The sequence below is a fragment of the Harpegnathos saltator genome, unplaced genomic scaffold (genome assembly GCF_003227715.2).
Source record: "Harpegnathos saltator strain DR-91 unplaced genomic scaffold, Hsal_v8.6 scaffold121, whole genome shotgun sequence".
NCBI classification, from domain to species: Eukaryota; Metazoa; Arthropoda; class Insecta; order Hymenoptera; family Formicidae; genus Harpegnathos; species Harpegnathos saltator.
The window spans coordinates 989,891-1,014,928 of record NW_020229897.1 but is presented as its reverse complement, the minus strand read 5'-3'; the positions used below and the strand labels follow the sequence as shown (position 1 = coordinate 1,014,928).

The 25,038-nt window shown below is 39.4% G+C and overlaps 5 protein-coding genes across 13 annotated transcripts; 3 read left to right on the top strand and 2 right to left on the bottom strand.

The window, feature by feature from the left end:
• Nucleotides 1-1,462: 1,462 nt before the first annotated feature.
• On the bottom strand, nt 1,463-8,694 carry LOC105187656 (MTSS1-like protein). Of its 8 annotated transcripts, none has more exons than XM_011148595.3 (14): nt 8,235-8,694; nt 7,789-8,016; nt 6,688-6,749; nt 6,390-6,463; nt 6,199-6,283; nt 6,002-6,093; nt 5,630-5,919; nt 5,179-5,478; nt 4,758-4,892; nt 4,220-4,376; nt 3,803-4,102; nt 3,579-3,718; nt 3,005-3,360; nt 2,133-2,826 (listed from the first exon to the last, which is right to left on the bottom strand). In XM_011148595.3, exons 2-14 carry the CDS (start codon nt 7,858-7,860, stop codon nt 2,133-2,135), a joined length of 2,757 nt encoding a protein of 918 aa, XP_011146897.1. In that variant the 5' UTR covers nt 7,861-8,016; nt 8,235-8,694. The 8 variants fall into 8 exon arrangements, with proteins under 8 accessions (XP_025161751.1, XP_011146898.1, XP_011146899.1 ...); XM_019843397.2 differs by having other exon boundaries at nt 8,401-8,694; XM_025305966.1 differs by having other exon boundaries at nt 1,463-2,826; nt 7,789-8,694.
• A 1,002-nt stretch (nt 8,695-9,696) lies between these two features.
• Nucleotides 9,697-11,005, top strand: GatC (glutamyl-tRNA(Gln) amidotransferase subunit C, mitochondrial). The gene is made up of 2 exons (XM_019843407.2): nt 9,697-10,331; nt 10,820-11,005. Exons 1-2 carry the CDS (start codon nt 9,863-9,865, stop codon nt 10,846-10,848), a joined length of 498 nt encoding a protein of 165 aa, XP_019698966.2. The 5' UTR covers nt 9,697-9,862; the 3' UTR covers nt 10,849-11,005.
• On the top strand, nt 10,826-12,225 carry DNApol-gamma35 (DNA polymerase subunit gamma-2, mitochondrial). The gene is made up of 2 exons (XM_019843406.2): nt 10,826-11,399; nt 11,524-12,225. Exons 1-2 carry the CDS (start codon nt 10,845-10,847, stop codon nt 11,956-11,958), a joined length of 990 nt encoding a protein of 329 aa, XP_019698965.1. The 5' UTR covers nt 10,826-10,844; the 3' UTR covers nt 11,959-12,225.
• KdelR (ER lumen protein-retaining receptor) lies at nt 12,010-13,514 on the bottom strand. The gene is made up of 3 exons (XM_011148592.3): nt 13,290-13,514; nt 12,945-13,134; nt 12,010-12,872 (listed from the first exon to the last, which is right to left on the bottom strand). Exons 1-3 carry the CDS (start codon nt 13,378-13,380, stop codon nt 12,515-12,517), a joined length of 639 nt encoding a protein of 212 aa, XP_011146894.1. The 5' UTR covers nt 13,381-13,514; the 3' UTR covers nt 12,010-12,514.
• Nucleotides 13,515-14,746: 1,232 nt separating this feature from the next.
• RpII215 (RNA polymerase II subunit RpII215) lies at nt 14,747-24,569 on the top strand. Of its 2 annotated transcripts, XM_025305937.1 has the most exons (10): nt 14,747-14,914; nt 15,003-15,097; nt 16,328-16,597; nt 17,508-20,172; nt 20,425-20,630; nt 21,008-21,667; nt 21,878-22,266; nt 22,612-22,730; nt 22,973-23,164; nt 23,313-24,569. In XM_025305937.1, the coding sequence occupies exons 2-10, from the start codon at nt 15,020-15,022 to the stop codon at nt 24,452-24,454; spliced, it is 5,721 nt and encodes a 1,906-aa protein (XP_025161722.1). In that variant the 5' UTR covers nt 14,747-14,914; nt 15,003-15,019; the 3' UTR covers nt 24,455-24,569. The 2 variants fall into 2 exon arrangements, with proteins under 2 accessions (XP_025161722.1, XP_011146893.1); XM_011148591.3 differs by having other exon boundaries at nt 14,750-15,097.
• The last annotated feature ends 469 nt before the right edge of the window (nt 24,570-25,038 follow it).

The window sequence follows — 25,038 nt, the reverse complement described above, 5'->3', positions numbered from 1 at the left end:
TTGTATCTTTATTTGTTGTCCACGTTTGATCGCACTGTAATAGTTATTACAAATTAACAATCACCTGTCGAGTTCTTGCTACATTAAATAGTATTTTATTACAGTGTATGTACGATTATTTATTGAATATGACTTCAATTCACGATATTATATTGTCCATTTGATATTTAATGTTGATTGTGGATCGGATATGCTTCTGGCGAGAAGATACCTCTAAGTTTAATGAATACTCATTCGTCGCCATCACATCTCGTCATTCTCGATCTACACTCCTAGAAAGACGATTTACTATTAAATATCAAATGGAGATTCTCTGGAAGTATCGTTATTTATTCACGCTTGTATACAGATAAATGCTTGAAATAAATAAACGTATATACTATAGAGCTCATTATACACTATTCGTCGCGCCGTTTCGCAGCAAAAATACAATTAAAACTTAACTGTACGTTAAGGAATGAAAGGAACGGATGAATGTGCAATTGGCAGTAATAATCGATCGATTCGCCGTCATTCGTCTCTTGTGATATATATAGGAGTTACACATGACCCCAAATACACGTCCAAGACAAGATAGGCAGTGATAGTACACTGACAATGAACAGTATGTACTGGCAATAACACGGCTCTAAACGCAAAGAACGCGTATAAAAAGATACATGGTATATATGCATATTATAGATATATATATATATATATGTATAAAAAAAGTGATATAAAAAAGATTCTGAAACAACGTGACACGTGACGTCTAATACTCGACAATTAACATTCTCATCTCTTTCGTCGTTCGCTCTCGAGGTTCCTTCTTGCCGAGACATGATGAATGTAAAACTCGCAAGCAATGACGATCGCAGTAGAAATACATCACCTTAACGAAGGTGCGATACATTACGTTCAATTAACATTTAAACATTTTCGACATTGAGAGAAATGTCGCGAGTACAACTCTATTTATTAATATATGTATCATCTTTTTTTTTCTTTTCTTTTTTCGAATCGTAACTCGACAGTAACTTTCTCTCCTTCTCTTTATCTATCTCTTTCTTTCTCTCTTTTTCTGGAGAATATACTACTGGAGAACGGTAGCCACTTCGAGGTTAAACGCGTGCGCGTGCAATCACGTGGAATCATTAAGAAAACAAAGGGGAGAAAACAAGCGGGAACTAGCAAAACTAGCAAGTTCGCGCTTCCCCGGCGTGAAGAATAAAAAGAAAAAAAAAAGCAAACGAAAAAACAGAAACACATATAATAATGTGAGATACTTGCAACGAATAACGTAGTTTTATCGAATCGTATCTCGAGAATACACAAGTTCGATATTAAATTTGTGTACGACTTTCGGTAGAAATCGCAGATCCATCTCGTTAGCCATTAGATTACAAACTAAGCGCGCAATAGCGGTGCGATAACAATAGATCAATGAGATTCGTTTGCAGCAAGCGTTCTGCGTTTAAGCGAGAAAAAAAAAATAGAGAACTATAGACGCAAGTTGTACTGAAGTATTGTCGTTGTATCGATATGCGGATCTTACTTGACAATTTCCTAATAAAAAAATCAGTTTCCTTTATAAATATTAATACATTATAAAAATCTTCCTATGCTGCCTGAATACATTATGCTACATCGTAAATCGTACATATATAACGCCATTTTAATCTACACAAAGTTACTCTCTTAATTGATTTTCAGTCCCGATCGCATGTTCGTACGCGATGTTTCGGCTTACTCATGTGTACGCGCGTTATTATCGTACGATAAATCATATATTGATTTAATATGGAGCCTGTGTGTTATCATCGGAATATCACTCGGACTTTAACAGCAGTAATAGCAACGACGGCGCGGCAATGAAAAATGCAACAGCGGCCTCTCACGATACGCGTTCTCGCTTCTCGGCGTAATTTGAAACTCATACAGCGCAGGATACACAGAGCAGTTTCGCAGATGATATATCGAGGCAGAGAATCGGAAATTACCGCACGAACGGGCGATCGTGTTTACATGCTTTCTTACAAATGCCAGGAAAATCGACGATGACATTGTCGTGATATTCGCGTATAACAAGCGATGACGACGCGCCGCTTGTCGCCGCGAACACGTACCGCAGAAATCAGAGCTTGGTGGAGCTCTCAGTAGATCTTGGGCGCAGAACGATCGTTGATCGGACCGCTGGTTTTTCGCAATGAGGTGCCTCGTCTGATTTGATCCATGAGGGAGTCGCGGACCTGCAATGGATCCATGATGGGCACGCGATTGCCCATGATGCGTCTGACGCTAGCGGATCTGCTCGCGCCGCCGTTGCCTCCTTGGAGCGCCTGTTGCTGCTGTGCCAATTTGGCATTCAGCGTCTCGAGGAAGCCGGACGCTGCGGTCTTGGTGTTCTTCTGGTTGGCTTGTTGCTGTGTCTCAACCAACGACTGCTTCCTCAACGACTTCGGGCTGCCACTAGCGTTCGCACCACCTGAAACGTTGTTACTCGCCGCGGTACCAATGAGCTTAGCATTCAGCACTGCCATGAAGCCTTGACCGACACCGCCCGGTCCTTGGCTACTTTGAGCGCCGGTTGCTTGTTGACTGACCGTGGCTGCACCGCCGACTGCAGCTACCACTTGCGCGCCGGTCGCTCCACGTTCTTGCGATATCGAGCGAACAGTAGAGCAGGAGCGTTCTACTGACGACCGAGTGATTTGCAGCATGGTATTATGTTGGATCGGATTGTTGTGCGCCTGCTGTTGCCCGGTAGCCTTCCGCAGGAGCGACGGACTAGCCGGGGTATGACGGAGTTCAGTCAGAGTCCTTACCGTCTCCGAAACAGAGATAGATCTATGAGAAAAAGGAATCGTCGAAATGTTTAATCTTAACATCCATTTTTTTCAAACCTCTAGATAAAAATCACTTTAACTTTCTGACTGTAAATCAATCTTGTTCTAACTTATGTATTAACTATAATTCTTTTTTTATTCATAAGATCGTTTTATAAGATCGACTTATAAGACCGTACCTTTGTGGAGTAGGACTGGCTGTAGGTGAGGAGCCTTCCAAAAGGAACGCAGGTGGTGGAGGAAGATTCTCCACTTCGTCGCAAACGTTCTCGCCACGGTCTTCATTGACAGACGACGGAGGCGCGGTAATGACAGTGGATGTGCGTCTCGTCGGTGGTGGTGGTCTAGTCACCTGTTGCATAGACCCTCTACGTACCATCAGCATGGCCGCGGCGCCAGGTACATTCCAAGTGTTCTCATTTTGATTGTGAAGCGAATGAGAATGTGGCAGAGTATTTTGGCTGCCGTATCCGCTACTGGACTCCAAACTAGATTCGGACGTTTGACTGCCGGCATCTCTCTCTGGATTTTCGGCCTGCATCAGAATGGCAAGTTACATAAGTGGATGTGAAGTGAATTCTTTTGGCGATAGATAGAAGATAGAAACACATATTCATTTTTCTAATAGAAAAATTAAAACGTGAGATTAAAGCATCTTCTATATTTTCTATATGATTGCATTTTTGTTTCTATTATATATCTCTCTCTGCTTCATATATCTCTCATATTTATATTTTATTGCTTTTGTAGTACTTTATCAGTTCCTGGTGCCGTTAACGATGCAGGAGGAGGCGGCAGAGGAAGCTGCATTTCTTGAGCGCGACTAGCTGCTAAGTTCGCCAATTCGTGCATATTCACGTACATTGGTTGCTGGAGCTGATGAGTTGCCAGTTCTGCGTTACACATCGTCACATTAAGACGATCTTCGCGTCGATTTAATCGTTAAACGTTAAAAACACACAAATCGTTGTACAAACCTTTCGCCAAGTGAGCCGGCAAAGGTAACTTGGGTTTCCCGCGAGGGCTACCAGGTGCGTCGCTCTTCACCGGGATCGTCGGTCGCTCCAGACTAGAACATCGGCTCGGTATGGGCGGACGTGTGCCGCCGTTATTCCTACGTAATTGTACCCTAGATAGCTGCTGATTCGAGGAAGAACATGACGAGGAAGAGGAGACCGGAGAAGCTGGCTGACTGTGACAACAGCCGCTACCGTCACGATCTGGGGCTTGGAATGTATAAACGCTGAGCGCCGGTCTCTGATGTCCTTTTTCGTACGCTACAAAAACACATTGAGAAAGTGTGATTAATTCATTGCAGCGAAAAGTACTTGCCTGAGCGAATTCTCACTCCAGTAATTTACAGTGACACATGGAAAATAATGCTCACGGCTTACCGGAAGAAATAGTATGCGGCCGTTCGTTCACCGCGCCCGGATTTTGCCGGTCGTATTGAACGGATGTTTCCTGCAAATCAGGCCAAGTTGAAGTCGACACAGGTCTTGTTACAGTGCAACCAGTAGTTTGATTACTTAGAGAAGACACATTCGATACCTAGAAACATAAGCCGCTTCTTTTAAATGTACTTTGTTAATAAAAGAATACGATATACGAATGCATCATTCTCGAAGTCAAGCTAAAGAATCCGTCGACTGAAACCGCTGTAAAGGGGTACATAAGCAAGTCGAGCAGCAAACTAATCACTAGATGGACGAAGAAGTCGGCGAGATTTCACGTCGAGTCCTCCCAGTCACGCGATCCGAGTGAGTTAAAGCGCATTTGTGCGCAATTGCACTTAATTACGCGATTTCGCACGCGCTTCGCACGCTAAAGAGACCACCCGTGCCCGTTCCTCCCGGATTCCTTCTCTGCTCTCTGAGAAGACTCTCCGCGTGGATTTTCGCGCCACTAACTAATCACTAGCTAAAATCTTACCTGGTGTTCGGAGATCGGCTGATTGTACAGCGTGTCCTGAGACGTGAAGCCGGAATCACGGGAACTGCCACTGGTCAAGTGACGCAGCGTCACGATGCCGCTGATACTGGCAGGCCTGACACGACCGTCGACCGGCTACGACAACGAGTACAACATCGACTACCACATACACTAAGCTGCCGCTCAGCGAGCAAATAGATGCGCGTTTCATGCTGTAAAGTGCCTAAATGCGACGCTACAAGTGCAATAGCGGCTGTGATACATTAACAGTGGTTATCACTGCATGCAACGTACGTTAAAAAGAAAAAGAAAAAAAAAGGAATAAGAGTAACGAGAAGAAAAAAAATCTAGATCTCACAGTAGAGTAACACGAAGTAAAAAGAGAAAACAAAAGTGGAAAATCCATCGATGCGTTAATTACCTGTGAGAGCGATCGGTGCCACGGATGTCCGGACGGGCTCGGATGGCTTTTGCATGATCCACTACTGCTACTAGTTAGAGAACTGATCGAACACATAGAACTCTTCCTCGATCCGAGAGACAGCGACGGACTCGACGGCGGCGTAGCCAACGACCATTGAGTAACGTCGCAACCTTTTATGTCCGTTATTACCTGCTCGGATGCAGGCGGTAAGTGATGCGGTGATGCAGCATGTCGTTGCAACTGGTCGGAGACTTCTTGAAGATGCGTCAATTCCATTAGCATCGCTATCTCTTCGTCCTAAACGTTTGGATCATGTATCACATGAGATATGATGCAGATTTCGTTTAAGTGATCGAGTAATTCTATATCATCGAACATATATGTATGTAGATATTATACGCTTACGCTTAGTAATAAAACTATAAAAATATCTGTGAAATATACTAACAAGAACTGGTTTTAGGAATCGTGCAAGAAGACAAAATCTGCCTCTCTCCTCGAGAAGGGCCGCGCGGACGGCTTTTCGTTCTGTTTCTTCTAAGCTCAGTCTTTTCTCTTGAACAACTGCCGCTGATGATTCCAGCATCCTATTGAGTTCTACATCGCCAGAACATGTTCCGTGGCCTTGTGGTTGTCCCTGAACATGTAAATGAACTTGACCTTTTCGTGCTTTCTTCTTTTGCAGTCGCAAAGTATCGGTAGAGCGTTTCTTCAATTCGGCCCTTGCCTTTTTGAATTCTGGAAAGTAACAAAAGAAGTTGTAAAATAAATTTCTGGAAAACATTTATAATGGTAATGACATAATGAATTGTTTATATACCTTTGGCATGTTCTTTATCTAAATTAATCAAAGACTTTTTCCAATCTTCCAATTTTTCTTGCAAAGGTAACACCAGGCAGTCCATAATAGCGCTAAGGAGAAACAGTACAAATGAATATAAAAAAATAATTAGGATCCAATTAGGTGTTAAAGAAATATCTACAAGCGTGATACAATATTACCATATTTTAACATACCTAGTGAATGACTTCATACGAGTTTCTACTGCTTTATGTCTCAGGCATATCCGTGTCAATGCTGTCCCAATTTCCTTGGTTGCACCTTAATTATACATAAGTGATGTTATTTTATTCAATTAGATTCCATATATGTGTATGAAATATGCAGAAATTTTCCATTATATTCTAACAAATCAATTTAAAATTACCTCTAGCATTTGTTGCAGCATCTGCTATCTTCTGAAAGGCCTCAAGATATGCAGAGATAGCCAAGATAGCAGCTCTGAAATAATATGTGTCATGTTATAACCAAAGTTCCAATATATAGCACATTATAATATAATTAAAAATATATTGTATCACAACATAGAGTAAATACAATCTTTAATATGCATTAAAGAGAGCATAGATATATTTTATAACAGTAAAATAAAATGTATTACTGTATAACATTTGAAAGACAAATGAAGATTCCTTATATATTTGAAATTGGATAAATTTTTTCACCTCAAACATGTGTGCAACTTTGTAGCTTTTGAAATCAAATCTTCCCAAAGTGGTGCTCCATTCTATAAAAAAGGAAAACAAAAATCATTACAACATATCTAGAATCTAAAATTTCAATAATCCAAATAGTATTAGTCAAACAGGAATCTAGACTGACATTTGTGTGATAGATAATACAATCATATACGCCCACATATCTTGTTTTTTTCATCAAGTATATAATTCTATTATATAGAAGATATTTCTTACTTAATATAACATTATGACAGAATAAATCATATGAATTAAAAACCTTTTTGTTCATAAAAATTAATATTTGTAAAGATATAAAAATATTAAGATAATTTATACTTAAAAGTTGTTTATATTTAAAATATATTTTTAATATATACTAAATATATAAATATATACTAAAGTATTATATCATTAACCATTATACCATTATAAATATATACTAAAGTATATAGTTGTTTATACTTAAAGATAAAGCTTCATACTTAAATATGAAGATAAAAATTTTATAATATTGAGAAACACGATCTTTCATATTTGTAATTTAAAATGGAAACTTTTCTTTTTCTTAATAAATATGGTTTTATTTTTATTTATATCTAACATATGTATATATGTATATATATATTTCAGAAATCATATTTTTTATTTTTATTAAGTCATTTCAATATATTTCCAATGAAAGTACTAATATATTAATCTAAATCGTGTCTTTGATTATATTCTTTTTACATTATCAATATCTCAATATATTATCATACAGTTCTTATCAGCTTTACTATATGATAAAATTATAATTCTTCATAAGGTATAAAGTGTATATGTGTGTGTATATGCATGTGTGTGTGTTATGTATGAATAAGAAATTAAATTTATAACCTTATATCATTACATGCAAATTCATGCAAAATGCTGAAAACATTTAAACTAATATACTAGAAGATTAAAGGCAAACAACTTAAGAGATATCAGGAGATTAATGTAGATTAAAAGGACTAGACTTGATATCAATATTGTGGTAGATAGGATACGGGATGTCAAGTATAACGAGCCTATAGAGCCTAAAAGTACTGCGAATATGTCTTTTACCTTCATGTCAGTGACGATCTGCTGGAACAAACCGCCCAACGCGCTACATTCTCTCTCGATCGTCGCATCCATCTTTTCGTCGTCTGGCCTAAATCCTGGATCGACGAAAGACGCTCCACGGATCCGTTCGCGCACGGCGAACGCGCCGAATTCGCGCGACGATAACGACGAGTTCACTTTGTCTCATCGACGCAACGAACGTCCGCGAAAACGATGCACTGCCACGAGCTGAGACAATCGGCGTGGCTCGTCATTTTCGACCACACGCGAGCGAGAGAGAAAGAAAGAAAAGGGGAGAGAAAGAAAAGAGACGAGGTACAAAGAGGGGAAAGAACTCTTTGAGTGAAATGAGGACGGCTACAGTGACGAGGTAAACGTGGACGCGTCCACGCGCAAAATGATGTGACTCGTCAAAGAGCGAAGAAGAGGGAAAGAATAGACTCTACCCGATGGCGATATGTAGAATGGAAGCTCCACTGTATAGAGCAACGTCACTTTTCTCCGTTTAAATCACTCTTTTTTCTTCCTCTCTCTCTCTCTCTCTCTCTCTCTCTCTCTCTCTCTCTCTCTCTCTCTGTTTCCTCAACTTTTGACGCTGTCTTTACGACTCACGTAAACACAACACGGGACTTCAGATCGACAGAGACGATGTGCGCGCAATGGTGTACAATACAATCGAAACCATCGAAACGTATTCGCTCACTCGCTCTCGTTCGTTTCGCGACCACGTCGCGTCCGCGAGCGAATCTGTTTTCTTTCCTTCGCGCGGACGCTGGCTGTTGGATCGTTGCCCCCGCGTCACCCCCTGTGCGGTGACCCCGTTCCAGAAATCGGGATCGATGATATTCGGTATGCACCTAATCGTTACCCCGAGGGAAGTAGAGCGACGGAGAGGGACGAGGAAAAGGAAAAATAAAGGAAGGAGGAGGGAGAGGAGAGCGTGAGAGAGAGACAAGCTTCCGGATAGCATAAAGTATAGAGTTATGAGATTGGCTGACGCTGTTTTCATGTGCCGTTGCGTAAAAACACTCATTGGTGCAAAATATTATATTAGATTTGTTTATTGTAATTATGCTTTCTACACATTTTTCTCTTACTCGCTCGTAACATAAAAATATATTTTTTTCATTTTAAGTATAGAAATCAGAGAAAATAAACAAATTTAATGTTTACCCGTGACATTTTCTAGAGAATAAGATATTGCCAATTACAGTCTCTAGGAAGGAACTTCTAAGGGCCGATTGTTCCAACTTCTTGGTAAGTTAACTGATAGTTAAATCATATGTTTGTCTTCGTTTTTCCTTCAACTTAGACAAAAACAGAGATATGATTAAACTATCAGTTAACTTACCACGAAGTTGGAACAATTAGCCCTAATAGATATCGGCACCGACGAAATAATATAAAAACTGACAGGCCTGGGTAAATTTTCGTATCAGCTAAAGGGACTCGAAGAAGTCCGGAGGTAATTGAAGAGCAATGATAATACCGATTGCTTTAGCTACGCTCATGATAATACAGCTAGCAACTATTGCCGGTGCGAAGTGAGGGGAAAGACAACACGCCGCTATCACCGATAACGAGGACAACGACGACGACGACGACTTTGATACTTTCTTTGATACTTTTGATGTTTTCCGATATCTTTTTCCCATTATTCCATATCTGTTACCATCCATACTTATTTCGAGATATGTTTCATATTCCGGCCACGATATTCCTAAGAGGACGCTAATGCGCAGCGAAATTTCTCTGGTACGCTAAATCCCGTAAAGCCCCTTGCACAATGCCAGGCAACAGGCAATAAGAATAAAAATTGGCCAATCACAATAGATTATTCTTGTAATGGTTGATTGTGATTGGTCTATTTTTATTCTTATTGCTTATTGCCTGGCATTGTGCAAGGGGCCTAAGACCAACAGTCTTTATAGTATCTCGTCGGTGATATCGAGAATGTTGTATATTTGTACGGGAAACATCATTTGGGAACATATAGTGCCGATCTCTTATCGAGAGTAATCTTGATTGATTCCATCTGATTCTCCTGTCCGATCGACACGAGATTACGTCAAGCATGGACACGTTGCGTCGAAGCCGGCAAACATTTAGGATACTTGTAAATATTACTGTTTGTCGATTTAACGCAGTTACATATTACAGAACATATTGTGCCTCGACGAAGACACGAGCGAAAGTACAACCGGTGGAGAACAAGTTTGACAACAATAATAAGCAATCAACAGAAATCAGAAGACCTGTAACCATCGACGAAGCGACGATTAGAAGGCTCGAGAAGCTTGCATTAGTCGGCTTCGAATATAAACAGAGCAAACGAGTGCTGGAGGAAGCGGTCGCGTTCGCAGAGCGGCTGCGACGAGTACATATCGACGAAACTGTGCGTCCTATGTACAGTACGCTGGAGAACGAGCATATTTACCTGCGAGACGACATAGCGTTACCATACGATATTAATCGCCGATGTGACATTCTGAAAAACGCAGCGCTGCTGGAGGAAGAGTACTTTGTGGCGCCTTTAACAACAGGTAAACATAGAATCAAATTTATTTCGTATATTGATATATACACAGTGTATATAGTTACTTACACATAGATTAAAAATTGAAGTACTTTTGAAAATAATATTCAGAATGTAATTAAAACTATTTGTGTTGAAATCTAAATATTGTGATTCTATCAGATTTGAGATTACATCATGAATATATTTTGAAATATATATAGTCTCTCAAATATATATTGATAATGTTAAATGTAATACAAAAGATACTTATAAAAGATTCTAGTATATTTCATGAAGTTATAGATTGAAATTACAGAAGATATCTAATATAATTTTGTGCGCATTTGATTCTACATACAATTATAGCTCTGTATTTTTAATTGTATGCCGGTTTTCACAAATATGTAAAATAAGTTTGTGAATTAGTATTGCTTACAATTTCAAAGAGATTATATCTAACAATGAAATCTACTGATATACATGATTACATATTAAGTTTGGTTCTGTATTTAGTAAAAAGCAAGTCTAGTTCGAAAGAATGAGTCTGGAGGCTTTGCTGAAGATTATAAATCCATGTTTTCTCACACTGTCGGAACGTGGTTTTATATATGGACCTCAAGGTAGATTATTGCTAAGAAACCTTGAGGAGTATTGGTTTATGCACTGTGTCACAATTCCACCCTACAATGTATTTCCAAGTGATACCTCAATCAGTGATACGTTACAACAACTGCAGAGCTCCTCGATGGACAAAGATATGCCATTTGCACTCTCTACACTTGCAATGATAAAAAATTTAACATGGAACGAATCCTTATTGAATGACACCAGCTATCGAGTAACATTGCACAGAACCGCCAAAATCAACGTGATCATCGACGCGCTGGATTCAAAAAATTTGTTGCACAATAAACAAAGAGAGCGCAAGGTATGGTGGCGTAAATTCGCTCAGTGCCCTTCGAGATTCATCCTCGCTGAAGCAAAACGGGTGAAAAGTCTTGATGTGACGGAAATACAAGCGCAGTTTCCTTTTGGCAATATCACTGTAGAGACGATCACTCACTACCCTGTTACACGCAAATTATATCCTCAGGTATGATAAGACAGAGTATTTTACACAGTTAAGACAGTATTTTTCCTTAACGAGATATCAATGACATTGTAGTTAAAGTAGAAAGATAAAGAAATTATTATTTAAACGGAATATTTATTTACAGAATGAAGGTAGTAAAGATAATGTCGCGGACGTGCATATGATCGAGCATGTCGCTTCTTTAGATTGGGGCTGCTTGGCTCTACTCTGCGACAGTCACATGTCAAATAAATCAACTAGAGCATATATTCATCCTAAGTTATCGCCGTACAAAACTACATTTCACATAGAAAAACAGGAGAACGAAACTGCATCGGATTTAGAAGACTTAAGTCGTTTTGTGCTATACTTAAACAATATGCTTAGAACGAACGGCATCCATACCATATTGACAAGTACAGAACAAGTCGTAGAAACGTGCCTAATACCATTCGTCGTGTCTGTGAATAGGACTAGTCTCAAGAATGGCATTGTACACGTAGAAAATCCTTCGATAGCTCTAAAGGAACCAGTCCAAGTTACTGATTTGGTAGAATATATTACTACATGCTGTTCTTGAATGGCACAAATCGACACCGGATCTTCCAATCAATGCATCAGTTTATAAGATATTGGTACCATTATCACTATATTTACTTACTGAAAATTACAACAATATAAACTGTAAATATAAATGAAAATCCTCTGTTTCTATACATAATTTTTTTGTCTTAACCCCATTAATGTCATCTAAAATTTTATGAATTTATAAGTTAAACTGTACTGACATGTAGAAGGCATGCACTGACAGATATCCTGTTCATGTCTCACAGTAATGTATACGATACAAATGAAGTACGAAACAGTAGACGCAACTTAAAACAATGTCCTGCGACACGTGGAAAGAAAACGCAGCATCATCTGGTGAATGGATATATGGGGTAGAGAAGGAAGTATTACGGAAGGAGGAAAGATGCTGCGAGACACTTCATACTTAGCAAAAGATATACACTTGCAAGTGTGTACTCTTGGAGCCTCCAGGTTCGCCAGATTTGACCTTGGATTATCGGCGACACCAATAGAAAAACGCAATCGAATGTTACTTCGATACAAGAGGATAATACTCTGAACTGAAGCTAAGCAGGTAATTGTAGCTTCTTGCCTTTCAGTACTTTGGTAATATAGAGGTAGAAGAAGTCACAATATAGAACCGTCTGTACCAATCCAGCAACTATGGCAATCAGGTCATAATGATCTTCAGCATAGTAGCGGTAAACCCAATTGAACAGATACAGGCCTCTATATGATCCTAGTGCAAATAGATAATGACTGGTGATGCTCTCTGCTTCTCCTGTTTTTGACACCAGGAATAATTGTGGCAATATTGCCACTGATTCAAGGTAAATGCTGAATGTCCATAATACCTCCACAAAGGACAGTTCGTGATTGATCAGTAGCGCCAATACAAATGCAGGTAAAATCAGGAATTCGATCCTATGACAATTCAATCATCACTACACGTCAAAAGCAAGAGTTAATCAAGCATATTTAAAATATGATACTCACCTGAACGTGTCGTGATTATGATCGTACGTAGCTTTGAATCTGACATACATCAAGAATACCGTAGTGAGCGATGTTGCAATAAATACGATCTTCATAAACGTATTATATGCTGAGATGAACGTAGTTACCAAATCGAGATAACGACTGATATAAACAATCGCGAAGAGTATCTGTGATTTGCCGCTGATACCTACGAATGAATCAAACATTGGTGACTGCCACTGGACGATCGACGTGTCAATGGTCATTCGATTGTATATCGGCGCATTCGTCCACTGCAATCGTGCAGCGAAGACGCGTTGTGCCTGCCGTGCAAAAACGACACGAACGGTAAGCAGCACTCACCGGCGCAGCTCCGTGTCTTCCATATCTTCAAGAGAAGTATAATAATGGCTAGGAGATGCGACAGGTCGCCTAGGAGCCGAAATATATTCATATTTGCAGTCGCGGGAACGTAATTCTATGTAAAAAACGCGTAAGCGACGGTTCGCGCAACACGGCTCTCTAGCAGCACACAAATATGACGTGGCTTCGGCTGCGGCTAAAGGAGATGGCTGTCTCCCTAACCACAGTCCGATTACACTACGCTAGTGGTGCGCCAGTGGAAGTTTGATGTTTCGGATGCTCTTCGGTGAGAAATGCGGCGATCGTTTGATTGGCTGTACATCATCTAAGGAACATCTTCATTAAGCACTTATTAAGGGAGAAAATCTATGTAAATGAGGCAATATTTTATGAATTTTTTAAAATAGAAAGATCAAGCACCCACTTTTGAAACTTTCAGAAGACTTTATTGATAATTTAAACAAGTGAAAAAAATTATTTGCGTGAAAAAATAATTTCAATATAGTGAATTTTAAAGACAGTATTGTAGTAATGTTGGTACTGGAGGTCTCAAACGGCCCACACTTTGGCGTCTGCTGTATTCATCTGAAACCAAAATATCAAATTTTTTCTAACTCTTGATGAAATTGCACTATCGGTGAATCTAAAACTAAAGAGAAAATTTGAATTTAAAACAATGGCATGAAAAAAAGAAGTTTCAAATTTTACAACAAATTTTTGTCTTATTTAAAGAACAAAAAATTGTTTAATTTTATTATTTTGTAAAAATTATAGGTTCATCTAGAAGAGAATATTTTTATTTAGATGTGTGCAACGTGATTGAGTGCGGAGTGATTGATTAAGTAGTTTTTGAGTAGTTTTGTTTTTAAGTCCACTTTCAGATATATCGTACTCCACGAAAATAGAAACGTGTCCACAGGAAATCCATGTGGTTTTGTGGATTCCACGTAAATGAAAACATGCGTTCCATATAGATTCGACGTACGTTTTTATAGAGTAATTAATGAAATAATTTCACAGCATCTGAAGATTAACTTAAGACAATCTTAAATATAAGATCCGACTATGAATACCGGTCTTAGAAATCGTGTAATTTTATGAAATACAGAATATATGGTATTTTTAATATGAAACTTCACTTTCAACATTTCCTAGGAAAAAGTTATATGAGCATCACCCTCAACTGCGTTTCAATATTGGCCGCGTTCAGTAGAACAAAGTGATCAGAGAGCGTTTAGTGATTATTGTCTGTGATTGGAGCATTCTTTAAGATTCTTCATAGACTCAGTGGAGATGGACTCACTGAGATTCAGTGGAAAATCTAGTAATGTTGTCCAACTGTTGAGTCTGCTGAATGCAGCCATTCATTGCCAACATTGAAAAGCTATAATTCATGTCACGTATACTATAGATTTTCAGCACTCTGTAATTTTGGAATACAGCCCTACTAGTTCCTCATTGAAGAGCATTCTTGCGTTGAATGGATCGGAATTCAATGTTGATTAGTCATTTTCTGAACTTCTTTAGTTAACAGTTAATCGGCATGTTTAGTAAGCGGACGTCATCAGACATTAGCTAATAATATTGCCTACAAATAGGATGGTGGGGCAGTATCGAACGTAGAGGTACGTTGGGAAGTTATAACTTACGACGTAGAAGGCGGTAGAAGGCAGAAGGTTCTGACGGAAGGTAACTGAGCGGCGTTGCTTGTAGTAACGTTACAGTAAAAAATGGCTACTTCGGATTCGAAGGCGCCGTTGCGTACGGTGAAGCGGGTACAATTTGGTATTCTCTCGCCAGATGAAATCGTGAGTATTTTATAAATATTGCCAAATTTTCGAATAAATGTAGTTTTCGCGAGGCGTAAATTATTCCAACGTAATCCTGCGCAAATCTTTTTGTCCGAGGCATGTCTCACCAACAGGAAATTTTTCTCACGTATGCAAACATTGCAATGTTATTCGTATGATAGAGTTATATTTGTGCTCGAAATATTCTAATTATTAACTCCGAATGAATTTTTTGAAGGTTATATTGTATATTGTGAATATACGATTAAAACATAAAAATTGAAATTATCGCTGAAAAAAGATAACAGATAAGGATAAATCTTTAAGAATAGAACTTCGCATGCTTGCAAAATTTATATTATATGTCGCGATATTTATTATTGAAGCATGAAAGTTAGAATTGATGCTATAGAAAGGACAATTCTTAAAAGTTGTGTGAAGTTGACATTTATTATGCAAATTTAATTATAATCAGATGTATAATTAATATCATGTTCTGAATTTTCGGTAAAGTTCCTGTTTAGGGGAGGACATTGCAATCACACTGATTTTAACATATATTATCAAGGACATCATTCTTATGCAAATGGCAATATGCAAAAGGTTTTAACTGTCGTTAAAAAGTTGTACAAATTTCAAATTTTATATAATAAATAAACATTAAAAAATTTAATTGCCAAATTTCGTGTAGAGGCCTTGGATTATATATATGTTATTGTATGCTATTGGTAGGTATACTTGCATAGAGGCCTTTGCTAATCTTTTCAGAATCTGTTATTTTAGTATATTTAGTAGACTCATTAATTTAGTAAGATAAAAGATGTAATTGCCAAAACTTGCATAGGGGCCTTGAACTATATATATATATATATATATCATTGTATGTTGTCATTGTATATAATATAAATAAACAACAAACAAATATTTGATTTATTTATAAATAGTACATGTTTTCACAAATGTGAAGCCTCTTTTCTACTCATATATGTGTAAAGTTTACTGTACCTAAATGTATACAATGTTGAAAAATTATGCTCAATTAATGAAACTTCTTTTATTAATAACTTTTTAACAAACAATGAGCAATGGTTTAAACCTTTTGCATGTTGCTTAGAATGATGACCTTCACAACATATGTCAAGGTCAGTGTCATTGCAGTATCCTTTCCTAAACAGGAATTTTATTTTATTTATTGAATTTTCATACATGCTTAAGTTTTTTTATATAATGATTTTTTATCCTGTACAGCGTCGCATGTCCGTCACAGATGGCGGAATACGCTTTCCAGAAACTATGGAAGGTGGGCGTCCAAAACTGGGTGGTCTTATGGATCCAAGACAGGGTGTTATTGATAGAAATTCCAGATGTCAAACATGTGCTGGCAATATGACAGAATGTCCTGGCCACTTTGGTCACATAGATCTTGCAAAACCAGTATTTCATGTAGGATTCTTAACAAAGACTATAAAAATACTAAGATGTGTATGCTTCTATTGTTCCAAGTTGCTTGTCAGTCCTGTAAGTAACTAGTATGCAATCTGTCTTTAACAAGCAAATTAATTGGTACGTTCATGACATTCAACAGTTGTGCAACTGTGAGTGTCAACTTGAGTGATTTCACCCTGAATGCTACTGAGCAATATGTTCACTTGCACAACATGTTGAGTAAGGGATTGCCATTTTTTTTTTTTTCCATCAAATATTTCATTGCTACCTTTACTGATTAGGCTCTGATCCAAACAAGGCACAACTTATGAATGAAGAAAATAATGAAGAAAATAGTCATACAAATAAAAAAAATATATATATATAAATATGTCAAAGATGGTGTAGAATACATTATGATAGATACATATGAATTATATTTATATAAATACACATATGATTTATATTTATAAAAATACTTAATAATTACAAGACACATAAGTGTATGTAGACGGGCCATAATATTCAATATGTTTATCTGACACTTCTTCTATGCAACAAAATCGCGCAGAACTGATCAGTTGTGTTCAATGTATACCTCTACTGCTCACTAATCATTCATTCATCGGATGCTTAACTGCAACTGTTGAATTTCATGAACGCATCCAATATGTTAAAGATTACATATTGTAGTCATGTTGATATTATAGCTTAAATTAAAACAGTAATTCTTAATCCAATATATATTTTAAAAAGTAGTATTAAGTAATAAATAAAATAAACTTTATAAGGAATAATTTCTTTAAATATTATAACCATCATCACTACCAATATTAAATATTAATTTATATTAATATTAAATATTAATTAATTTTAAGTAATATTAAATATTAATTTATATTAGTATTGTAGTAGTAAGTTAATTTTAAATAGTATTAAATATTAATTTATATTAGTATTTAATATTAATAGTAAAATACTTAATACTATTTATGATTTGCAGCACAATCCAAAAATAAAAGAAGTGATAATGAAAACAAAGGGACAACCACGAAAAAGACTCACACACATTTATGATCTGTGCAAAAGCAAGAATATTTGCGAAGGTGGAGATGAAATGGATATTAATAAGGAGAATTCAGAGAACCAGCCACCAGTGGAAAGAAAACCTGGTCACGGTGGCTGCGGCAGATACCAGCCTAATCTTAGGAGATCTGGTTTGGATGTAACCGCAGAGTGGAAACATGTGAATGAAGATTCGCAGGAAAAGAAAATAGTGCTTACGGCCGAGAGAGCCTGGGAAATCTTGAAGCACATTAAAGACGAAGAATCCTTTATTCTGGGCATGGACCCAAAGTTTGCCCGACCTGATTGGATGATAGTCACTGTGTTACCAGTACCACCATTGTCAGTGAGACCAGCAGTGATTATGTATGGCTCCGCCAAAAATCAAGACGATTTGACTCACAAACTGGCAGACATAATAAAATCAAACAACGAGCTATTACGCAACGAACAGTCCGGTGCAGCTGCGCACGTGATATCGGAGAATATCAAAATGTTACAATTCCATGCAGCAACATTGGTCGACAATGATATGCCCGGCATGCCCAGAGCGATGCAGAAGTCTGGTAAACCGTTGAAAGCTATCAAGGCTAGATTGAAAGGGAAAGAAGGTAGAATAAGAGGTAATCTGATGGGGAAGCGTGTGGACTTCTCCGCGCGTACCGTCATCACGCCAGATCCCAACTTGCGGATCGATCAAGTGGGCGTGCCGCGCAGTATAGCACAGAACTTGACATTCCCAGAGATTGTAACACCTTTTAATATCGACAAGATGCAGGTACTGGTTAGACGCGGCAATTCGCAATATCCCGGCGCGAAATACATAGTTCGCGACAACGGTGAGAGGATCGACTTGCGTTTTCATCCGAAATCGTCTGACTTGCATCTACAGTGTGGCTACAGAGTGGAACGACACATCCGAGATGGTGATCTGGTGATTTTCAATCGCCAACCGACTCTGCACAAAATGAGTATGATGGGTCATCGCGTAAAGGTGTTACCGTGGAGTACATTCCGTATGAATCTGAGTTGCACATCGCCCTACAACGCGGACTTCGACGGCGACGAGATGAATCTGCATGTACCGCAGTCGATGGAGACACGCGCGGAGGTGGAGAACATCCACGTGACTCCCCGGCAAATTATCACACCGCAAGCGAACAAACCCGTCATGGGAATCGTGCAGGATACCTTGACGGCTGTGAGAAAGATGACAAAGCGCGACGTCTTCATCGAGAAGGAGCAGATGATGAATTTGCTTATGTTTCTACCCAGCTGGGACGGCAAGATGCCACAGCCGTGTATCCTGAAGCCAAAACCGATGTGGACCGGTAAACAACTGTTCTCGCTCATCATTCCGGGAAATGTGAATATGATACGAACGCACAGCACACATCCGGATGAAGAAGATGACGGCCCATACAAGTGGATCTCTCCGGGTGACACCAAAGTCATGGTGGAGCATGGCGAACTCGTGATGGGTATTCTTTGCAAAAAGACGTTGGGTACATCTGCTGGGTCTCTTCTTCATATCTGTATGTTGGAGCTGGGTCACGAGGTCTGCGGACGTTTCTACGGTAACATCCAAACCGTAATTAATAACTGGTTGTTGCTCGAGGGCCACTCAATCGGTATTGGTGACACCATTGCCGATCCGCAAACCTATTTGGAGATCCAAAAAGCGATCAAGAAAGCGAAAGAAGACGTGATAGAGGTGATCCAAAAGGCGCATAATATGGAGCTGGAGCCCACCCCCGGCAACACATTACGTCAGACTTTCGAGAATCAAGTGAACAGAATACTTAACGACGCTCGTGATAAGACCGGGGGTTCCGCCAAGAAGTCTCTAACTGAATACAATAACCTGAAAGCCATGGTAGTATCAGGCTCGAAAGGTTCCAACATTAACATTTCTCAGGTTATTGCTTGCGTGGGTCAACAGAATGTTGAGGGTAAGCGTATACCATTCGGCTTCCGCAAGCGAACGCTGCCGCACTTCATTAAGGACGATTACGGTCCCGAGTCACGTGGTTTCGTCGAGAATTCGTACCTCGCCGGTCTCACTCCGTCAGAATTTTACTTCCACGCGATGGGCGGTCGCGAAGGACTTATCGATACAGCTGTGAAGACGGCCGAAACAGGTTACATCCAACGTCGTCTAATAAAAGCTATGGAATCAGTCATGGTGCATTACGACGGCACCGTAAGGAACTCCGTTGGTCAGCTAATTCAGCTGCGTTATGGCGAGGATGGACTCTGCGGCGAGACCGTCGAGTTCCAGAACTTGCCCACCATCAAAGTGAGCAACAAAGCATTCGAGAAGAAATTCAAATTTGACCCGACCAACGAGCGGTATTTGCGTCGTATATTCAACGAGGAAATTGTCCGAGAGATGATGGGCTCCGGCGAAGTAATCTCCGAACTGGAGAGAGAGTGGGAGCAATTGAACAGGGACCGCACTGTGCTCCGTGAGATCTTCCCGAGCGGAGAATCCAAGGTGGTGCTGCCCTGCAATCTACAAAGGATGATTTGGAATGTGCAAAAGATATTCCATATTAATAAGAGAGCGCCGACTGATCTCAGTCCTATGAGAGTGATTCAAGGTTTGTAATCTGTTTGTTTAAAAAAATATATTTAATTTACAAAATTTTACGAAAATATTGCGAGTTCAACTATATCTTGAATTTGATAATTTTTTACATTATCTATACAAACGGGCAGATTTTTTTCGTTATAATCATTTGTAATCACATAGTTCGCACGTAACACATATATATTGCATATAGCAATAGATTGTCCATTAACGTTCGCATGATACAACATGATGTGATTTGCATCTATTGTTTTATTTCTAGGCGTAAAGGATCTTTTAGATAAATGTATTATTGTCGCTGGCGATGATAGACTCAGCAAACAGGCGAATGAGAACGCAACATTGCTGTTCCGATGTCTCGTGAGATCAACTCTGTGTACAAAATGCGTTTCCGAAGAATTTAGACTGTCCAGCGAGGCATTCGAATGGTTGATCGGTGAAATCGAAACGCGATTCCAACAAGCTCAGGTGCATAGTTTATAATTGTACACGATCCTCTTATTTCATTTAGCGCTTCAGCGCTCATAGCTTGAAAAGAATTCCATTAATTAGAATAGATTACAGCAGCTACATCTTTCCTAATTGATATATGTTTAAATAATCATATACTAGTTAGTACATATTATATAATTCTTTAATTATATTGATTAGTATATTTTATAATGTACATTACTATAATATACTTATATATTAATTTTTTGGTCATTTAATGCATGAGTTGATTCAGTATAATTTTCATAAGATCGATATTGTTATTACATGCATATTGTTTAACAAAACTTTTCCTCAATAGCATGAAGCAACTTGAAGTTATTTATCTAACAAAAGAAAAATATAAATTCTAGGTGTCACCCGGTGAAATGGTCGGTGCCTTGGCGGCACAGTCACTTGGCGAGCCTGCCACACAAATGACCCTGAACACTTTCCACTTTGCTGGTGTATCATCGAAGAACGTAACCCTCGGCGTACCGAGATTGAAGGAGATCATTAACATCAGTAAGAAGCCGAAAGCGCCGTCGCTGACGGTTTTCTTGACGGGCGCGGCGGCGCGCGATGCCGAGAAGGCAAAGAACGTTCTCTGCCGGCTAGAGCACACGACCCTGAAAAAGGTGACGGCTAACACCGCGATCTACTATGACCCGGATCCGCAGAACACAGTGATCGCCGAAGATCAGGAGTTTGTTAACGTATACTACGAGATGCCGGACTTTGACCCCACGAAGATATCGCCGTGGCTGTTGCGTATTGAGCTAGATAGGAAACGTATGACCGACAAGAAATTAACCATGGAACAAATCGCCGAAAAGATCAATGCTGGATTCGGCGACGATCTCAATTGCATATTCAACGATGATAACGCTGAGAAACTTGTCCTGCGTATTAGAATAATGAATAGCGATGACAACAAGTTCCAGGAGACGGATGAAGAACCAATGGACAAAATGGAGGACGATATGTTCTTGCGATGTATCGAGGCAAACATGCTCAGTGACATGACTTTGCAGGTACAAACTGTGTTAAGACCAGTAATACGCCAAGTTCGCACGATCTCATCTTTTACATTTTCTATATAATTTCTAATATTTTTCTATCTTTCTATTTTCCAGTTTTATTTTTTACTCGTTTAAAATACTTCACAGGGAATTCACAGATATTATAAGTTAAACTAAAATTAAACTATTTTATTAATTAAATTGTTTTATTAAATATTTCAGGGTATCGAAGCAATTGGAAAAGTATACATGCATTTACCACAAACAGACGCTAAAAAGCGCATCGTCATCACAGAGACTGGCGAGTTTAAGGCAATTGCGGAATGGCTTTTAGAAACGGACGGGACGAGCTTAATGAAAGTTCTAAGCGAACGTGACGTTGATCCTGTCCGAACGTTCAGTAACGATATCTGCGAGATATTCCAAGTACTCGGCATCGAGGCCGTGCGTAAATCAGTAGAAAAGGAGATGAATGCTGTATTGCAGTTCTACGGTCTCTACGTGAATTATCGTCATCTCGCTTTACTTTGCGACGTCATGACAGCAAAGGGTCATCTTATGGCCATCACTCGTCACGGAATCAATAGGCAAGATACAGGTGCTCTTATGAGGTCAGTAAATGAATTTTGTCTTTCAGGATTTTTGAATCTTTAAATTTGTCAAATTAGTATTGTTTCATTCATATAAATCACTTTCTCTACTCTTCAGAATCTTCATAAAAATCTTTAATCTTTAGAATTTTTAATTAGAATTAAAAAAATTGAAATGAGTTTTCTCTCTATTAAAAGAGAATAAATATTTTCCAAATTGTAATTGAATGTCACAAGTTACAATTGGAAATTTATAAGATTTATTTATAAATTTTATACATTTTTTACTTCACAAATATACATACACACATATTTATGCAAATTTTGATGCTGTTTAGTTCTTATTTGATAAAACTATTGTTTCAGATGTTCCTTCGAAGAAACAGTTGACGTGTTATTGGATGCGGCTTCTCACGCGGAAGTTGACCCAATGCGAGGAGTATCTGAGAACATTATAATGGGCCAGCTTCCACGCATTGGAACGGGTAACGTATACATTATGTCTTTTCATGTTTTGTGAAATATTCGTTCAAACACAAATATAACTTACATGCTGGTTTTAATTCGTAAATATTTCATATTAAAAAGATTTTATATACATTCAAAGCCAGGTAACGCGCAGGAAATATAATCCGTTATGCTTACAATTATAATATAAAATTTAAGATAATATCTAACCACAGTAGTGATATTACTAATATAACATTATTTTTCTGTTTGCATTTAGGTTGTTTTGATCTACTGCTGGACGCCGAGAAGTGCAAGGCCGGTATTGAAATTCCTATAGCAGTCGGTGCGGGTGTGATGGGATCTGCTGGCATGTTCTTCGGTAGCGTTCCTGGCATGTCCAGTATGAGTCCTCAGATGACACCGTGGATGGGAGCTACTCCCGGTTATGGTGCGTCGAGCATGTCACCAGGTAAGTTATATATTGTCAATTTCTTATTTTATACAAAGATTTCTAACAATAGATCCGTATATAACATACAAATATTCTATATTGGTCTTTTTAACGATAACATAGAGCAACACACAAAGATGTTAAGTAATTTTCTTCTATTTTACAGCAATGAGCAGCGGCATGACGCCTGGAGGTGCATGTTTCTCGCCCTCGGGCGCTTCAGATGCATCGGGCATGTCTCCAGCGTACTCAGCTTACTCGCCACAACCGGGAAGTCCTGGTAGTCCAGGTCCGAGCATGAGTCCATTCCCGATGTCGCCGGCAGGTGCCGCTTCGCCAAGTTATTCACCTACTTCGCCTGCGTACCTGCCCACGTCACCCAGTATGACACCATCGAGTCCGAACTACTCTCCCACAAGCCCAACTTATTCACCAACAAGTCCGAACTATTCACCGACGTCTCCGAGTTACTCGCCGACGTCTCCAAGTTATTCACCTACATCGCCTAGCTATTCACCTACGTCGCCGAGTTACTCACCTACGTCGCCCAGTTATTCACCAACGTCACCCAGTTATTCACCGACTTCACCGAGTTACTCGCCCACTAGCCCGAGTTACTCGCCTACATCACCTAGTTACTCGCCAACGTCACCTAGTTACTCGCCTACATCGCCGAGTTATTCACCCACGTCACCGAGTTATTCACCCACCAGTCCAAGTTATTCACCGACGTCGCCGAGTTACTCGCCGACGTCACCCAGTTATTCACCAACATCACCAAGCTATTCACCTAGCTCGCCGAACTACACGCCCGCTTCGCCGAGTTATTCGCCGACCTCGCCGAGCTACTCGCCTAGCTCGCCGCAATATTCCCCGGCCAGTCCCAGCTATTCCCCCAGCAGTCCAAAGTACTCGCCTACTTCCCCAAGTTATTCACCAACTTCACCGTCCTTCGCTGGCACATCACCACAATATACACCTGCGAGTCCTACGTATTCGCCTACCAGTCCGACATATTCGCCAACCAGTCCGTCGTACTCGCCTAGCTCGCCGCAACACACAGCCTCTGGTAGCACCAGGTACTCGCCAAGCAGTCCGAACTATTCGCCGACGAGTCCAACCTATTCGCCTACAAGTCCGCAATATTCACCATCGAGTACCAAGTATTCACCCACGTCCCCTACTTATACACCGACAAGTCCAAGTTACTCACCTACAAGTCCGACTTATTCGCCGCCAGTACCGGGGTACTCGCCCACGAGTCCTACGTATTCGCCAGCATCGCCCGCGTATGAAGCGGACGATTAACGCTGATTATGTTTATTAAAAATTGTTTATTGCTACTACATGCTGTATATAGTGATCAGTATTGGGCATGTACATTTGTTTAGAAATGAGCTACTGATATATTTGGTTTTGATAATGTCTGTGTTTCTTTTCATTGCCTACCATACATCCACCGTGTGTATAGTGCGTGGCACATCGGAGAGTGCGTTCCGTTTCACGCATTTGCGCGCATTTATCTTTAGGGCAAGAGCATAGGCTTTTGCATAACACAATACATAACGCATAAGAGAATAAACCAATTAGTTTTCTTCATTTCCCTCCTCAAGATAGAGATGAAGAACTCTGATTGGTTGATTCTTTTATGCGTTGTGTATTATGCGTTATGCAGAAGTCTGTGCTCTAGCCCTTAGTTTGTCACTATACAAAAATATGTATACTATAAAAAATGCGCGCATATGCGTGAAACGGAACGCACTCCTACAGTTGAACACCTGATGTCATAATCACAAAATGTTCATCCCTCTAGCGTCTATTTCCATCCATCTTCGGAAATGTACCAATCACAACGCAATATTTTCATCCAGCAAGCAATCCAGCACGAAAAC

Excerpts from the sequence above, each read along its gene's own strand:
- KdelR (XM_011148592.3), bottom strand. The coding sequence starts at position 13,380 with ATGAATATATTTCGGCTCCTAGGCGACCTGTCGCATCTCCTAGCCATT. Across the intron at positions 13,135-13,289 it reads GAAGACACGGAGCTGCGCCG|GTATCAGCGGCAAATCACAG; the intron begins GTGAGTGCTGCT and ends ATTCATTCGTAG. Across the intron at positions 12,873-12,944 it reads CATAATCACGACACGTTCAG|GATCGAATTCCTGATTTTAC; the intron begins GTGAGTATCATA and ends GAATTGTCATAG.
- RpII215 (XM_025305937.1), top strand. The coding sequence starts at position 15,020 with ATGGCTACTTCGGATTCGAAGGCGCCGTTGCGTACGGTGAAGCGGGTA. Across the intron at positions 21,668-21,877 it reads TCAGTGACATGACTTTGCAG|GGTATCGAAGCAATTGGAAA; the intron begins GTACAAACTGTG and ends TAAATATTTCAG. Across the intron at positions 22,731-22,972 it reads GCTTCCACGCATTGGAACGG|GTTGTTTTGATCTACTGCTG; the intron begins GTAACGTATACA and ends GTTTGCATTTAG.
- DNApol-gamma35 (XM_019843406.2), top strand. The coding sequence starts at position 10,845 with ATGAGTCTGGAGGCTTTGCTGAAGATTATAAATCCATGTTTTCTCACA. Across the intron at positions 11,400-11,523 it reads CACGCAAATTATATCCTCAG|AATGAAGGTAGTAAAGATAA; the intron begins GTATGATAAGAC and ends ATTTATTTACAG.
- GatC (XM_019843407.2), top strand. The coding sequence starts at position 9,863 with ATGGACACGTTGCGTCGAAGCCGGCAAACATTTAGGATACTTGTAAAT. Across the intron at positions 10,332-10,819 it reads TGTGGCGCCTTTAACAACAG|TAAAAAGCAAGTCTAGTTCG; the intron begins GTAAACATAGAA and ends TTCTGTATTTAG.
- LOC105187656 (XM_025305966.1), bottom strand. The coding sequence starts at position 7,860 with ATGGATGCGACGATCGAGAGAGAATGTAGCGCGTTGGGCGGTTTGTTC. Across the intron at positions 4,103-4,219 it reads GCCGCATACTATTTCTTCCG|CGTACGAAAAAGGACATCAG; the intron begins GTAAGCCGTGAG and ends GTGTTTTTGTAG. Across the intron at positions 3,361-3,578 it reads CGGCACCAGGAACTGATAAA|GCCGAAAATCCAGAGAGAGA; the intron begins GTACTACAAAAG and ends ATTCTGATGCAG.